We start from the raw sequence: 17,057 nt of genomic DNA, 5'->3' as shown, positions 1-17,057 counted from the left end.
GGATGAAAATTTTCTTTTAAAGCTTTTGGAATGCCTCCATTTATTTCAGACTTGTTGGACTGTTGAGGATCCCTTGACAGCTGTGGGTTCTGGAAAGTATCTCCTTGACTGCTTGCCCAAGACCCCCCTTTTCCCCAGTAGCCATGGACCTCACTCCATCTTGAAAATGCTTAGGGGAGTATGGGATCTGGAGTGTGTTCGAAACTGATGAGATAAAGAAAAACAACTATAAAACTTTATGCTATAAACACTTGTGAGGCTAGTATTACATATAGCACAGTGAGCCTTATATATATAAATCTGTGAGCTGCTAATTCATTGAACAGTTAATTGCTCTTTAGTTCCTGACGTGTTTTAAAGAAAATGAGTTAATGCCGGCTGTTCGTTTGAGTCAAAAAAAAAGTGTAACTGTCATTCTTCAAGTGTATTTTGCACTTGTGATATGATATCAGTATCTGGGCATATGGCTTTATTCTGAATTCCTTTGTGTATATACCCTATGGTTAACATTCCATGTTTCATCCTCATTCTTCTATTGAGCTTAAGCATGATTAATATGTTTTTGTAGGCAGTTTAATGAATTGCTTAAAATAGGAAGTGTCCTTGGTTTACCTGCTGTATCATAGAAAAAGTGGGTAGTAATTACTCAGATTTACCTTTGATTTATAGGCTTTTACTTCACCTACTCTGAGATTATGGCTTCCTTTATGATAGCTAAGTTACTCTTGATGAATTGATTTTGGTGGGATATTGTAGTACTTGACGAGTCCGTTGTTCGTAATGAGTGTAATTTTTTTTGTGACCTTTCTGAGTCCCCGCAGTTGTAATAGGAATAATTTTTAAACTAACAAGACATTGATGGACCACAAGATGTACTGAAGAACTCAATCATTTCCCGGGGCTTAGCTGTGATTTGGGTTGGAAAAGAAAGGTTAGCTTTGATTTGGGTGGAAAGAAAGCAAGAGATAGGTGAAGGGTGAGGAAAAATTGTGCGGGGCTTAGTGGAACCTGTAGACGAATGAAAGAAGCCTGTTCTCGCTAAACATGGGAGGGGAGGAGCAGCACGTTATTAAAGTTAGTTTTTGTTGAGAAGTGATTGCTCAAATGTACATTTATGCTAAGACCAAGAGATAAATGAAACAGCTTGTAACCTGAAATCCTCCCTGTAATTCCCACCTCAGATGGTGCAGCAATTTCCTTATTTATTGTAGTTAGGTCCAAGATCATGGATAGATGGCCATTTTGAAGACATTCCCTCCCAGCAGGTTGTTTGTCATCCCTGTGTTGGAGGCTACTACCCTGCGGCTCTGCTGCTTGACAGGGCTGCATGAGTTTTCCTTAATCTGTGCATCTCCCCGCTTCAGGAGAAATCAGCTAGGTTAGCCGAAGCAGCAGAAATAGATGAGCAGCTGTCTTTTGCTTGAAGCAAGTTGGAAAGTGTGAACACAGACTCATTCGACGGCATTTTAATGAGGGTGGAAAACTCTTGCAGAACGGCAGTGATGATCAGCCAAATGGTACCTGTCGCAATTTAATTTGTTCACAGTCCTTATGGATGAACACAGTTTGAAATGAAATGGCTGGGATTACCCAAAGCAAGTATTAGAGTTCCCATAAAAAGTCTTTCATGAACAGATTTTATTTTAAGCGTAGTCTGCATGATGTGGGCAGTGGTGAGGAACTGTGGGTAATAACACCCTCGGTCAGAACAGACAGATCTGTCTTTGTCTTTGGACTTCACATAATGCCAAGTACGTATGTTTCTTGGTCTCTGACAATGGTAGTAAGACTATAAGTGACCATGTAAATTTACTGTGAAAAATAGTCTATTTAGATGATTTAGGCTATTTGCAAGTGAAATCATGCCAGTTACCGAGCTCAGTATATTTAGGGTCTTTAACTCATGTATGAGAATAAGATTTTCAGTTATTCTGGGAAACGTACTTAAATTTATCTTTCTATTTTTCTTTTGATTTTGCACATGAATTTAAGCCTGGGATAATGCAAGGTAGCTCTGTAGTTCAATGTATTTATATTCAATGCGTGGTAAGAATCCAGCAACCAAACTATATCTGGGTTTTAATGACACTGAGATTGGATTCAGTATTTTGCACTTCCAATAGAAGTTAGTGGAATTCAAAATAGCCTCATTTTTAATATATGCGAGTTCTTTTTCCAGGTGGGAACATAACCCTTGGACTGCGTGTTCAGTTTCCTGTGGAGGTGGTATTCAGAGGAGAAGTTTTGTGTGTGTAGAGGAGACCATTCATGGAGAGATACTGCAAGTGGAAGAATGGAAATGCATGTATGCCCCTAAACCCAAAGTCATTCAAACCTGCAACCTGTTTGATTGTCCTAAATGGGTGGCGATGGAATGGTCACAAGTAAGTTGAAAAGTAATTTGAACCTTTATTCTTGTTTTCTAAGGAGAGCCTCCAGTCTTGTGGTACCATCTATTTGAGAGCGCAGGGCTATTAGAAAAACATAGCCCTGCAAGCATAATTCATAGTACTTACTAGAAGAAGCTTGCGCTAAGTAATTTGGCTTGATAATCAAAATGCTAGCATGTCTGTGTGGAGAAAAATGCATGTAGAATTATTTATGCCTGTTGAATTCCTGCTTTACACGGAGGAGAAATTAGAGCCAGAGGTCAGGCCCCTTTGCAATCAGGTCGTTTGTCTCTCAGTTCTTGATAAATGTAATATTTCACTGCATGTAATAGCTAAAGGCATGTCTGCCTAGGGGCTGACGTGTCTGTAAGGGTGATTTTCCAGCATTCTTACCTTTCATTCTAGTAACGAGAACATAAAGCCAACTTATCTTGGCTGTAGTTATCTGATACAGTCAGATAGCTCAACACTTCTATAATTTCTTAGTTCATCCAAATGACATCACTGACATATAGTGAAGAAATTGTTCTTGCGGCACGTCTGACCCAGCTTTAACTGAAAATGACCACTATGAGAAAGCGTATTCTCAGTACATAGCCACCTCTGCTTCAGACTGTTGCCAATCAGATAAGCTTTACAGAACCCCGAGAAATCACTTGCGTTCCCAGAACTTAGACATTTTTTCCAGCATCAACCTTTTCTTTATTCACCTAGCAATGCAGGGACGGATTCATAGGTCTCTGATACCCGATTGATTGTGGAAAAACTTTAGTGAACACATCATCAATACTTCTAACTTGCTTTTTAGTGGTATTTGTAAGTATAATAAAAAAGACACAGCGTGAGACGGTTGCATTGTCTCCTGCAGTGCACAGTGACCTGTGGCCGAGGCTTGCGTTACCGGGTAGTGCTGTGTATCGACCACCGCGGGCAGCACGTCGGGGGCTGTAATCCACAACTTAAACTACACATAAAAGAGGAGTGCATCGTGCCAATACCATGTTACAAGCCAAAAGGTAACTGGAATTTTGTCTGGGTCTGTTATTGTTTTACATTTTTGTTAAGAGAATTAAAAGCCCCTGGTAACCTTTTTCAGAAATGCCAGAAGCTGGAATTTACTAGGACTTATTTCAGCCTTGGCAGAAACAAGGGTTTTAATTATTGGTGCTAGGAAAAGTGCCCTGCTGGTATTTTTTGCTGATAATGTGGCCAGACTGTCATGAGGTGAACATGCTAACTAAATCTATGCAGCCTGGTCAAATTGGGAAAACCAGAATTAATGAGTTCAACACGGGGAGGAGGAGTTGTTCAATAATACTTGAAATGGGAACGATACTCCATGTGTATCACCTGGGACCTTTTTCATTTGCATCTCATTAAATGTGTCAGCATTCTCAGTGGGCCTCATCAGTTCATTATGTTATAATCAAACTGGTTTCCTCCTCTCTTCTCCGTTTCTGCATATTTAAAAGGTCCGTAACAATCGTGTAAATTGACAAATATTCTTTAAAAGAGCTGGTAAGGTTTCAAACAGCAGGTGAAAAGAAAAAGCCAAGATGAGAGGGAAAACTACTATATCTTGTCCCTTGCTCACTCCTGTCCCTCTGGGCCCAGAAAATTTTCGTGGGTACTACTCCCATTCTTTCAGTTTTCATTTGAAAGGCTGTATTTCAGACCTTCACAACTCACCATAAAGATTTACATAGACAAAGAGAAAGCTCTCTGTGTAGACAACTTTATGTTTCTCTTCAGGATGTTTTCAGACTCCAGAGAATTCCTCAAGCAGAAAACTATTCAGGGTTAAACCATGGGGTAGAAACTAGAACTGAAATTTTAAGAACCTTCTTGTGGGGTTTTACTTCAGTTTGGAGGCACAGATCCTCAATTGGCTTACAGTGCTCTGAGAAAAAGCATCACAGAAGTGCAGGATGTGTAGACAGATAAAAGAAGCTAGTGCTGTTTTTTAAATTAATTTCTAATTTGGGGAAGGCTAGGTAACTCAGGGGAAAAAAAAATAAAAAAAACAAACCAATTTATCTGAAAATTTTCTAATGAAGCCAGTACATCTGGAGAGCGATGTACGTTTGCTATGCTCTAGTTTCCTTTTCAGCTATAAATTTAAGTTATGATGATAATCCATTACTAAGATATAAGCTACAATCTACTAGAAACTGCCTGCATTTGGGGAAGATGTGGGAAGGAAGTAAAAGATTAAACAGGAATGGAAATTGGATTATTGGTATTCTTTCAGTAAAAAGGGTGTCAGAATGGGGCTCAAACACTGTGAAGAAGTTTTCTAGTAAATTATGTTTTATTATCCGGTATATCTTTATTCAAAAGCATTAAATCAGTAGACAATGTAAGGTGTGAAGTGCTGAGGTGAATAATGCTAATATCTACGTATTGCTTTGATTTTGGAGGAGTTACTGAATGTTGGGGTTTTTTTTTCTCTACCAGAAAAAAACCCGGTGGAAGCAAAATTGCCGTGGTTTAAACAGGCACATGAAATGGAAGAGACCAGAACAGTCTCAGAGGAGCCAACGTAAGTACATTGTCTGTTACAGTGAAGAAACATTTCCGGCATATTTTGCAAATCATGTAGAATGACTGCTGCTACGCAGTTTGCTTTGACAGTTGGCCTCCTTGGGAGATGAGTTGTGTTGTGAGCTGTTCCTAATTTTACATCTCAATAGCTTTGCTTCTGGAGCTCCTGTTCTGGATGACACAGAGCCACTCTATTATAGTGTCCCTATATCATTCAAGCAATGCAAAGAGATCGTAATTTACCCTAATCAAGCCCTAATTAATGCACGCGGAAGCATTTCAGCAGATGTAAATGAAATTCAGTTTTATCCCAGTCATTGCTGTTACCTCAAGAATGTAGTGGTTGTATTAAAAATTAAGAGGTACTTTGTAGGGTTGCCAGGATTTCCTTGGGGGGCGAGACCAATGTTTAAAGCAAGTGAGAAAAACCTGCTGATCTCTGAGCTTAGCTGAATCTATGGGGATAAGTTGTGATATTTTACACATGTATGTGTGTGAAATAACATCTGGATTTTGTGAGTCTCCTTAAGAGCTGATGAGGGTAAGCCTCGCGACATTTTAAGTCCTGGGGATGGAAGCATAACTTAAATCCAGCTGCACTTGTTCCTGTCCCTTGTACGTTAGGGTATCTACACAATTGCTTGTATCCCCTGTGTACGTTTCAGGCATATATGTATCTAATATATTCAATATATAGTATATAACTTTCTAGAAAGTAGTAACTTTCTGTAAGGTTTCCATGAGAGATTTTGAACAGTATCGTGTCATGCTTAGCCAAACTCTGCACTCATTTGTAGTAATGTTAGTTTAAAATAATTTAGATGAGCTTACTGAAGTCACTTTGGGTTTATATTGCCATGAGAACAGAGCGTGCCCCATAACTTCTTATTTTTCTTCCTCCGTCTCGCTATTCCTGGTTTTTGGCACACATGCACCAACAGGTGTGATCGTGAGCAATAAAATCTTTACACCTGCACTGACTCACAGAAGAAACCCCTTGCCAAACAGGTGTTTGCATAGTTATGGTGACTCCACTTTAAACTTTTCACTGCTCTAGCCTCTCAAGTCAAGTGTCAACCTACTGTGAACAGTTATTTCACTCTCAAATTGGTGGCCCTGTATTCAGGCAGAGTAGTAGCAAAGTTATAAAAATAAAGTGTGATTGTCGAAGGGGGTGATGCAATCAAACGTGCCTGTTGAATTCCAGCGTATCAGAATGAAGGTATATGAGGCCACCTCTAAAGAGGATTCAGTGTGAAGCTGTAAAGAAAACGATCTCTAGCATTACAAAATCATGCTGTGGCGACCCTGAGCTAACATAGTCTTTAGGTTTTTAGGATTCTTCAGCAGCAGTCTGACAGAACAAGCGGGGAGGACTGGCAGGAGCACAGCATGCTGGTTCAGAGCATAGTTAGAATATAATAGAGCTGAGCCAGAAACTTTGTAATGGCTTCCCTTGTACCTTGTCCTTACAAAGAAAGCAGTTATTCATGCCTTCCTAGACATGACCAATGTATTCCGCTGCAGCCTCACAGTGTGAGTGCAGCCATGGGTTTGAGTTCTCAGTGCGTGTCCTGTCACAGCTGTGAGTTTTGCAGTTTCCCGGGTTTGTTTTTTTCCTTCTTCACTTACTCTGGACACCTAGACTTTCTTCACCTTTCATTCATGATCCTAATCCTTTCCTGAGACTTTCCTTCACGTTTTCCAGAAGCATCTTCAGCTACGTCTAAAAGCTTTCTCCAGACACTTCTTGCTGCTGCCTCCTCTCTGCCATCCTTCCCTTTCTGGAGCAGTTGCTGAGGTGCTGGTCTGGGTACTCCGGGCTCTCCTGGGACCCAGCTGCAATGCTGCAGCCACATTCCCTGTTAGTTTCTTTTTACATGTCTTCTGCTGCCTCCTGCTCTTACTTTATTCTTCTTAGGAAGCTGGCAGGTAAGGAGATATGAGAAATAACTGATCCCTGCCTCCATCCCTTTTAGCAGATTGCCTGTTAGTCATGTGGACAGTGGTTTGCAAACAGAGCGATTTCTCACTAGATGCTTCAAATCTCATGCCCTAACTGCTCCTGTCTTTTAGCTGGAATGAGATTTTTGGGTCAGGGTTTAGGATTTACAAAGAAACCCTAGCAATATGTTGTTACTTCTCCCAGAGTAAATTATAACAAGATTTCCTTCTGGTTTGGATCTGTTTAACTTTGTTTTCTGTAGTTTACCCGTGGCAGAGTGATAACTCATAGCCTACCTCTGCCTAGCAGGAGGCTTATGATTTCCTTGGTAAAACGCCATCACTTTTAATTTTAGTTATTCTCTTGTCATCCAAACTTAAACCACAATATGAAGTCTCAACTTCTAGTCCATCCTTTTATTACAACTGTCTTTCTATGCTTTCGTGTGATATTTTAGTTGATAATGAATAAGAGAATAAATGCAGCTGCGTTTTAGAACCCACAAATGATGGATATGCCAAAAGTAGCTTGTGGAAGATAAATACTTCTGCCGCTGTGGTCTACCACGGCTGGTGTCCTCCGTTTACATAGAGGGGGAACGTTCAAAAGCTGCTTTTTTTATTATTAGCAAAATAAAAAATGACTGCCCTTAAAGTGAGGCCAAGAAAAATGTAGGTCTGACCTTTTTAGTTTTCAGTTGTGGAATGTGATGACAGTTGATACCAATCATTATTTTAAACGTTCTTCCCTTGAGCCTTCTTAGTTACGGTGGGATTCGCAGAGAAGCTCCAGCAAGGTTTTTGCATCCTTTTTATTAATAATAGTACGTTAAAGAAATAGACACCTCAACTGCCTTCCCCTGTCATGGCTTAAGACAAAACTAAAATGCTTTCAAAGGCTGATATGTTTTTTCAGCAACCTGAGCTAAAAAGTAATCACTAGGATTGTGGAGTTGCACTCGCCAAATGTGAAATGCGGTGTCTCTCATAAAGGTCGCTGCTCTTTGCGTTTGAGTCATTTTCACAGAAATGTCGCCATCCTGACTTTGGTGGTGGACAGTTACACTTCTTTCACAGCTGCTTCTCTGAAAGTGGGCTGGTGATTTTGTCCAATGCTTTACACTCGAGGTCGATAAAGCCTGGCAGTGCAGCTCTGCTTAGAGCAGGCAAGGGTGGTGGTCAGGCAGGGGTAGGGTGCCAGCATCGTGGAAGTTCTGCCCCAGTCAGCAGCCAACATTTTAGATGCTTCTGCAAACTTTTATCCAGGCCCCTTGGCGCGGTGGGGTTGGACTGGAAATATCACAAGAGCAGCCTTTTTTTTTTCTTTTTCTTTTTTTTTTTTTTTTTTTCAGGATTTAGGCATTTCCTGTCTTAACTGAAAGCAAGAACTGCAGGCATGAGGAAAATAAAAAAAATAACACTGAGACACCATGTTTTCCAAGTCTTTATAAAGCTGCAGAAGCCTGCACGAAGTTAAGTTTTCAGTACAGATTTGATTTTGCTGGGTTGGGCTGTTCCTTCCAGTTTTATCATCAGAAGTTTAGGTCACCGCTTCATTTTCCAGGTCGTCCTACGCTGGCTTTTTCAGCGTGTGCCAAGTAAATGCACATTTCCATTAGCGTTAGACTGATAACACTGCAGCGTGGATACTCTCCACTGCCTCTGCAGCGCGTACATCATTTATACCTGTGCAGATGAGTATAGGCGCATTTGATTTCTACATTGCACTGGGAAGAATGACTGTATTGAAAGGCTGATTGTGAAAAGTTGTGCCTGCTTGGATTTGCATTTTTACATTCTTTTCCTTTTTTTTTTTTAAACATAAGTCTCATCTACAAACATAGTTAAAGATCTCAGAAAATTTTCAGAGTTACCACCATCCTATCCGCTCCGTTATAAATTCCTGATGATCTGCAAGGCTTTGATGCTTCTTAATCCTGACCTGAGATGACTCTGAGTGTATGCCCATCAAAGGCAGAGTGAAGTATTTTGTCCAAAGCATTGCCACCTCTGAGCTGTGAATGCCACCGAGTAAAAAAATATAACACTTCAGAGGTCCACGCAGTTTGCTTTAATGATCTGTCACAGGCTTTGATTGTGCATATGTTAAAAATAAAAATTAAGAAATTTAAAATTTAAAAAATAAAAATTCAAAATTCAGATAGAATGCCAGCCTCCGCAGCTCTGTCGCTCTCCAGTTGGTTCCTTGCTCTAATTTTGTATTAGCAGTCTCCAGTGGCTTCTGTTGTAGGTACTTAAAGTGTGACTCTAACGTGGTCATCCTTTGAAAAGTTCTGTAATTTAGGATGTTAATAGACTAAACAGTCATATGACTAGTTTAGCAAATGCCAAGGCAGAATAAAAAGTATTTTGAGTTGCCTTTTTTTTTTAATCTTGCACTTCACTGAAAAATACCAGACACCAATATTCAACAGGAAAACCTCAATTACAATATAGGCTTGCTATAAGTCAAAGAAAAAATGCTTAGAATTTTCTAAGTTTCTTTATAAATCAATTGGTTGCTGAATGAAAGGATTGCTGTGGTTCAAAATTTCCTTTCATTTATACAGGATTTCAAAAGAATGCATCATACATTATTTTTGGAATGTTTTAATGCACTCAACTAACAGTATACAAAACTAACACTAATCTCTGGTATGCTGCTGCCGTACTTTTACCCAAAAAAAGTTATTTGCTTTCAGGCTGTAAACTGTGAGGTGTGGTCAGAACACCAACCAACTCTTTTCAACTATAAATGTCCATCAATTTTATTTTTCCAATTAGGTACATAACTACAAGTGGACTTATACTTTTTTTTTTACATAGAAGGAGAGGGAAGTCATAATTTTGTTAAGCCTATGCACAACGGCCTTGGTCCAATAAAGCACTTAAACACAAGTTTAACTCTGAACACATTGTAGTCCTATTGACTTCAAAGGATTGCTAATATGCCTAAAGTTAGGCGCATGCTTAAGCGTTTTGCTGGATGAGGGTGATTTGGCATGGCTACCCTGAGGAGTTTGCGTGGCTGTCTTTGAAAACACTGTGAGATCTGATGTTTCAGGGTTAAGCTGATTTTATCTGCTGGGGTAAGAGAAAGCCTTCCTTTGCAGCTTTCCCCACAGACGTTCAGTTGGAATTTGTTATCAAAAGCATCTGGACATTGACCCCTGCCAGCTGTGCCATTGGAGTCGATGGGCGGTTGGGTTGCACCAGTATGGAATTTACTCAGATTTTTATCACTGTAGGACACAACCATCCACCATTTTGATAACCCTCTTCCAATAAAAATCAGTCTGGTCATCTACTTCAAAGGTAGTCAGACTTGTGAAGTGGTGAGCGCTTGCAGTTTTCCTTGGTTTCAGTAGAACCTGGGGATACTGTGCCCTTTACTGAAGTCTGTCAAGGACCAGTGAGCTCAAACTAAAATTTTGAGGCTTTGTTCAAGGAAGCTTTAAAGTGACAGGTTTTGACGTCTTCATAGTAGATTTATCTTCGTAGCAGAGTTGTAAAGGTATTTCATCAACATCTCCTTAAACAATAACCATTTACCTTGTAACCTTCATCGAAAATGGGAATAGTCTTTTCCACAGGAGACAGTCTGTCTTGGGGTGTATCCCAAGCACCGTTTGAGTGACTGCCCCAAGGACTGAGTTAGAGTACCCGCTCATCTGTTCTCCTTCCTCCTATTTGATTCTTCCTCTGTATATACTGGCAAGAAGTTATTGGCTCAAGATGATAAACTGTCCACAGAATCAACCACACTGTGTTGACATTTTTCTACTCTTACTGTGTATGCAGAGCGTAAATACTGATTTTTGTCTTGCACAACTGTGCTTGTATTTGTAAGGGCAGCTTTCCTGCAGTAAAGAGAAAGATAATTCTTAAAGATAAGGAGAAAATCTTTGAATTCTAATTCGGATTTTTCCTTCCAACTCCATTTTTAGCATTGGTCAGATACATCCTGCTATATCTCCCATTTGTGTTCTGATCATCAGCTGTATTTGGACATATGATAAAGGGCAACTTTGGAAAAAATGTCCTATGAAACTCTCTATTTGATTTGTTATGAATTGTACCCCAGAGCCATTCAGGATGATTTTATTAATGAAATTCAGCCCCTTGGCTCTAGTGCCATTTTGAAAATGACTATCAGGTATTAATGTGACCCTCGAACTCAGAGAACATTATAGACTAAAACCTCCTTTTCTTCAGTAAATTCATGATCTGTAAAATAAGATTTTACTATAGTTCATAAGAAGCATAAATGCTTTCTGATAAAAATGATGGATTATAGACTGAGCCAGTTAGACCTCTTTGCTGAAGATGAGAGGCTTCTTACAAGATTAAAACTGAACAGCAGCCTGTGGTGGTGTGCATTGGAGACAGCTAGATTTGAAAAGCACTTTTCTTCTGTCTGCTTGCTGATTATTAGCATGACATAAGGTGATGGCCTTTCTCAGATTCAAGCAGACTGCAAATATACTTTTGGCGTATGCCTAAAAGTGTACCTGGGGAGCTATTTTACGTTGTATAGATATGTCTTCATGGAGTTTCTCCTTTTTTTTCCACTGAAGAAGTCTGAGAAAAGGTTTAGGCGATGTTCTTTTTCCCCACAAAAAGGATGCATCTTTCCCTGTTCTTCATGATTCTTTCTCCTCTTTTCCTACGTACTTTCTTCTGTGAATCTTGAGAAATGATCTGGGATGGGAGGCAAATGACTTAACACACATGAATATGCATTCTGTTTAAGCATCCAATAGTATTATGTATTGTCTGCTTTGTGTATAAACACACATTTCTGTGTTTTAGCTATGTTTTAACTGTGCGCACACAGACACAATTATATGAAATAAAATGACGGTGTTTCTACTGCGCTGTGATTATTTGCAGGTTTATTCCTGAACCCTGGTCTCCATGCAGTGCCACGTGTGGCAGTGGCATACAAGTGCGAGATGTGAAGTGCCGAATTCTTCTCTCGTTTACTCAGACAGAGGTTGAACTGCCTGAGGAGGAATGCGAAGACGTGAAGCCACCAACAGAACGAGTCTGTCACCAGGCTTCCTGTGACAGTGAGCCTGTCCCCTACACACCAGAATTTTCACACGCTGAAGATGGCAGTGTGATTTATGACTGGGAATACATTGGGTTTACTCCTTGTTCAGCCACGTGTCTTGGAGGTAGCTTTGATTAGTTATTTATTTTTCCTGAGTTGCAAGAATTTGGCATTGTTTGACATTGTTGGGTCTTCTGTTAATGTTACCCCAAATTAGTTTCTGTTGGAAAACATGCAGCTTCAAGTTTTAACTTATTTCTAGGTTATCCATACAGTATTTCAAACTACTTTATATCCTGTGTCCAAACATCGACTTTATTTCGTTAAAGTAAGGTGCGAGAAGTTGTTGATACAGCAACTTGCGTTTAGTCTTGGTGCTGCGGGAGTCCCAGCTGCCAGGCAGTTGGTGGTACCAGCGTGTTTAGATGACCTTTCTTTTCCTCGGAACTGAAAGGGTATAGTTTCGGAGGAAAAATTCCCATGTTAGTTCTTCCTTATCTTCCAAAATGCTGCCATTTTCTGCAGTCCAGTAGGGATACAAAGTTGTAATTAGGGAGACTTGCTTTCAGTCTGACCTCCGTGGAGATCAAACAGGAGTTTGTTTAGGTCTTGGTACGGTATATCACTCTATAGGAACTCTGTGCCATACATCTGTCTGCAAGTAGTTAGGCACATTCCTTTTTGGATGTAATCGAATCTCTCTGTCACCCTAAGTACATGTTACTAGACAAGGTTGCTGGTGTTGCTGCTACACGCTGTACTTTGGGACTGAACACAAGTGAGTTACGAAGTGTTAAGTGGAGGCAGTGGAATTGTGAACACACCTATATGCGACAGGACTGATGACATCAGTGGGAAGTGAAGACAGTTGTACCCATAGAAGAAATTAAAAATGTAGAAAAGGGGAGAACAGAACCAATTGGGAGCAGAGAGCCTGTCCAGAGCTCGCAGAAAGCAGCCTCCTTTGTACTATTCACCAGTTCAAACCCTGAAGACAGAAGTTGGGAGGGATGCCTTAGAATGCTATCGGCAGGATGGTAAGTGACTGATAAGTGCCTCCTTTATCACTTACTACTGCTGTTTACTGATGGCCTTGATCCATAGGAACAGCGGCACAAAAGCTGATGCATCCCATTCCCTCCGCTTCCTTCAGTGGGTGTTTTGACTGGCAAGGTAGGAGAGGTTATAGTCCAGGCACGTATGTACAGAAATGACACGGTAGTGACAACTACTGTGACTGAGTGTCCCTGTTTCTTCCTTTTAATGAGGGAATTGTTTTTAGAAATAAGGAAATTTTACTCTCCAGCAGAAATAAGGCTTTCTTTACTACTAAATGTGCAGTTCTTTTTTTCCTGTCTCAGGTGATTTTTCTAATATACAGTCATTCCATCTTAAATCCACTGTGCTGCTGCTTTTTAACCAATATCTTTGTCAGAGGTGTTCTAAAACTCCAAAGTTTTTGAATTTTGATGACATCAGCAGACGTCTAGGCTGAAATAATCTCTAGGCTTTGCCTGCTATTGCACACATGTATGTTTGTATCGCTTGTGTCTTCACATGTGAGTTTGTCCATGCAAAAATGTTTACATGGAAACTTGCACTTGGAGTGCAAGCTGACAGTAATTTAAGGAGTCTGTACCGAAGACTGCAGTTTAATTTGCCGGCATGAAGGAACTTCAAAATGACTGATAAGCAGAGTCCCACGTTCAGCTGAGCGTGAGTTCTGTTGCTGACTTCTGGTGCTTTCATGACTTTGTGAGGTTGCTTGACCCAGAATTGACCGACAGGTGTTCGTAGTAACCTAGCTATTTGTTTGATGCACAATAGAAATGATCCATTTGAAGAAGTATGAAAGAAAATATCTGGTTGTGTTCTTGAGACTTCTGTGGTATCACTGGTGCTATGTCTAGACATTTTTCTTATGTGATGCTCCTGGGAAATGTGGGAAGTTGTCAGGATATTTTATCAATGAACAGCTTCAGAAGTCCCTGCACTGTTATGCTAGTTAGGTAGCAGGGATTTTTTTCCTTCTATCAGTTCTGGTCTTCTTGCTGCCTTGGCAAAGGCTTTCAAACAGACCAAAAATTACCTGCCGATAGTTTTAAGGGAACCAGACATCTCTTCTGTTTCCAGCTTATTGCAATGTACTAACTAATGATCTCACTGTCTACTATTTTTCCATTGTGTAGTTCAAAGGAGCTGATCCGTTTCTGCTAAGTTTTATGTTCAAATCTCATTTCAATTAGATGAACTCTTTCATTAGAAGAAATAAATGTTGTCTGAGTTCGGAATATCCCAGCGTAATGTAAATTATATTAGGTACTTTTTCTCTAGTATGTATGTATCTAGCAGTGGCTATTAAAATAAATTCCTGTGGATTTCTGTATCCTCAGAACTCCCTACCCCCGTTTCTTAGTGCTTGTCTCTCTCTGAACGAGGGGAAAAGTCTGCAGGGTCTAAGTCGGCTGGGAGCTTTATAGCCACTGCTTGAGCGAGGACTGAATCTCTGTTTCAGTGCTTGTCCCTTGCACCTTTTTTTAAATCCTCATACAGCCTAGGCTTTGAATTCAAACTCCCCGCTGGTCCCTCTCCAAAACAGACGTAAAAATGCAGATGGAAACGTTGGTTTTGAGGTATTAGAATTACAGAGATAGAGCGATCTGCAAGGCATTATCAAACATTATCTTTACTTTCCAGATTTAACAGGTTCTAGAGCATTAGTAACACGAGCCTTTGGTCATTTTGTGTGCTTTCTGCACCATATCTGTGTGGCTTGTCACGCAGCGTATTGAGTGCCATAAAACTTACTGCGTTTGAGGCCTGCTATGATGTGTTATGCCTGCTAGCGTAATTAATACTGCTTTCATCAATCTTTCCATGAGCGCAAATAAAAGTTGTCCAGGCTAATTGAGGCAGACGTCACCTTTAACATCCATAGGAAACTCTGTAACCATCCTGAAATCTGAAGATCTATTTTGTTCTCAGTGACTGAAGAAATCCCAAACTGAAAATAAGCCAACTCTGCGCTTGGGGAGCTCAGGATTTGCCCGCATTTTCCCAGAATATTTTGGCATTGGTTTTTTTTTTTTTTTTTTTTCAATCTGAAAAACTTTGGCCCTGATGTGAGAGCCCCCAACATAAGTATAAGTTTAATTTTCATAATATCGTCAGTGAGAAGTAATAGTTGTTATCAGAAAAAAGAGTCTGCCTTAGGAGAAGAAATGTTTTTCTTGTAATCTATAGTGTTTCTTTAGTGTTGTCAATCATTTAATTACTCCATAATATTTTAAAGGGGTGTTCTCCATTTTTAAAAATAACTGAACATTTTCTGGGTCCCTGTTTAAAAACACCTTTCATTGCGAGAGGCAAATTTTGGCATTTCAGTGTAACTATTATTATTTGTATTCCAAATGCTTCAAAAATTATGATTCAGGCCCCCCAAGTCCTTGCATTGGCTTAAAAATAATGAGATTGAACAATAAATACATGTGCACTTCCTGTTGTTTCCTTTATAGTCTGTGGCTTTGGAAGCATTATGGTGCGGTCAAGTTGTGTTTTCAGGCTTTTGTCTGGACCATAACAGCTAAAAGTTTACTATTTTATTTATAAGAAACCTGAGATTCTTAGAAAACCCATGGATTCTAGCCAAATTTTAGGACTCTTAAGGAAACCAATGACCGTTCCGAGAGTGACATATGAAGTTGAGAGCGTTTGCAATGGTGTTGTAGGCAATTTGATAACTGGTTATTCCTACGACGAGCTTCATTAACTGCAGCCACTAACTGTTTACTCTTTTACAGGAGGAGCATAAATAACATTGCCAGTTTCGAGAGATTTACAGAGAGGCTCGAGCATATGTAGGACTTGGCATTTCTGCTGAGTTATTTTCAGATGACAGTACATATTTTTAAGCAGTCACCAAACCGAGCCTATCTGATAGAAATAAATGGCTGTCCTTCCTCTTCCAGGTACAGAGAATAGATCCACCCTCTCACCATTTGCACAGCAACTTTCCACCACCATTTTCTTTGTACTCTAAAAAGGCAGAAACAAAAAGCTTGGGCTTTTTTCAAGCATTCTGATCTTTTAATGTAGCTTTCTGCACTGTGCGTTTCACTGCACAGCAAAGCTTGTAAAAGAATGTAAATGTATGTGGTTTGAATGCTGGGTTAAAATAGAAAATATTCTATTTCACCGAATAGTAGGGTAATTACTACAATAGTGCATCGGATTACTGTAAAAATACTTAATGCTCCCTGCTGCATACATAATGTTTTAGTTAAATTATCTTCTATGTTTATAGTATAAGCCAAGAAAGTCATACATATAAAACTTTGCTTGTTTGAATAATAGATTTTTCCATTTTCCAGTCAACATAGAATAAGAAATTTATCAGTGATTGAAGTTCCCAACTAATGTAAAATTATAGTTTGGGGTGAGAACTCTCATTAATTGTCAAGACATTTTGACAGTTAAGTTCAAGCAAATGCTGCGTCAATTAAGTGTAGTTATTTATTGAATGGAGTCCTTAAACTGAGAACCAAGGGACAGGAAGGGGGTGCGTGGTATGGTTTTACCAACTCTTCAGTATCTGTTTTGGTGCCGTTTTTTCTTTCAATAAGGCCCCTGCAGGGAGAAATCACTGCTGCAGTTTGTGCCCTCTAGTTAAGTCAGTTGAAAGATACACCGCGTATCAACATTCTCTTCTGGTAACACAATTAAAGCTAGGTAGGTCATGCCGCAGGGCAGAAGTGGTTTAATGAACTCCAGGTGGCAAGTTGCAGTCAAAAACCATCACCTGGTATGACATGCCTTTTGTTCATCTGGCTGGCCAATTTAGTTTTTATAACAGCAAGATAAAAAGTTCCCATGGGATTATTGCCGACTGAGATGGTCTGAAAGGAATCTCATTTCGTTCCCCTCCTTTGTGTGAGATATTAAGAAGATATGACTTATCGCAACCTGTTCCAGAGCAGCGTCACCTCTGAGCGTGGTTTTCCCACAGGAACACAGTGAGACCAGTGAAACTAGAGGCTGGTAGCATAGGGTAGATTTTGACCTAAAATAGAGGTTATATAGGTGCTCGATACGTGCTTGATTGCTTGTCCGGTGATGTCGTTCTG

General features: G+C 39.8%; 1 protein-coding gene across 5 annotated transcripts in view; it reads left to right on the top strand.

Annotated features, from left to right (window-relative positions):
- The window catches only part of ADAMTSL3 (ADAMTS like 3), a 205,567-nt gene that overhangs the window by 149,508 nt on the left and 39,002 nt on the right, over window positions 1-17,057 (top strand). For all 5 annotated transcript variants that reach the window (XM_054213630.1, XM_054213629.1, XM_054213632.1 and 2 more), the window contains 4 exons: window positions 2,180-2,384; window positions 3,259-3,406; window positions 4,848-4,932; window positions 11,772-12,058. In XM_054213630.1, coding sequence (XP_054069605.1) covers window positions 2,180-2,384; window positions 3,259-3,406; window positions 4,848-4,932; window positions 11,772-12,058 — 725 coding nt within the window. The remainder of the gene's footprint in view (window positions 1-2,179; window positions 2,385-3,258; window positions 3,407-4,847; window positions 4,933-11,771; window positions 12,059-17,057) is intronic.

Source organism: Rissa tridactyla, chromosome 9, assembly GCF_028500815.1.
Source record: "Rissa tridactyla isolate bRisTri1 chromosome 9, bRisTri1.patW.cur.20221130, whole genome shotgun sequence".
In the NCBI taxonomy this organism is placed as follows: domain Eukaryota; kingdom Metazoa; phylum Chordata; class Aves; order Charadriiformes; family Laridae; genus Rissa; species Rissa tridactyla.
Note: the sequence above shows the minus strand (reverse complement) of the source record. Positions and strands in the feature narration are given on the sequence as shown.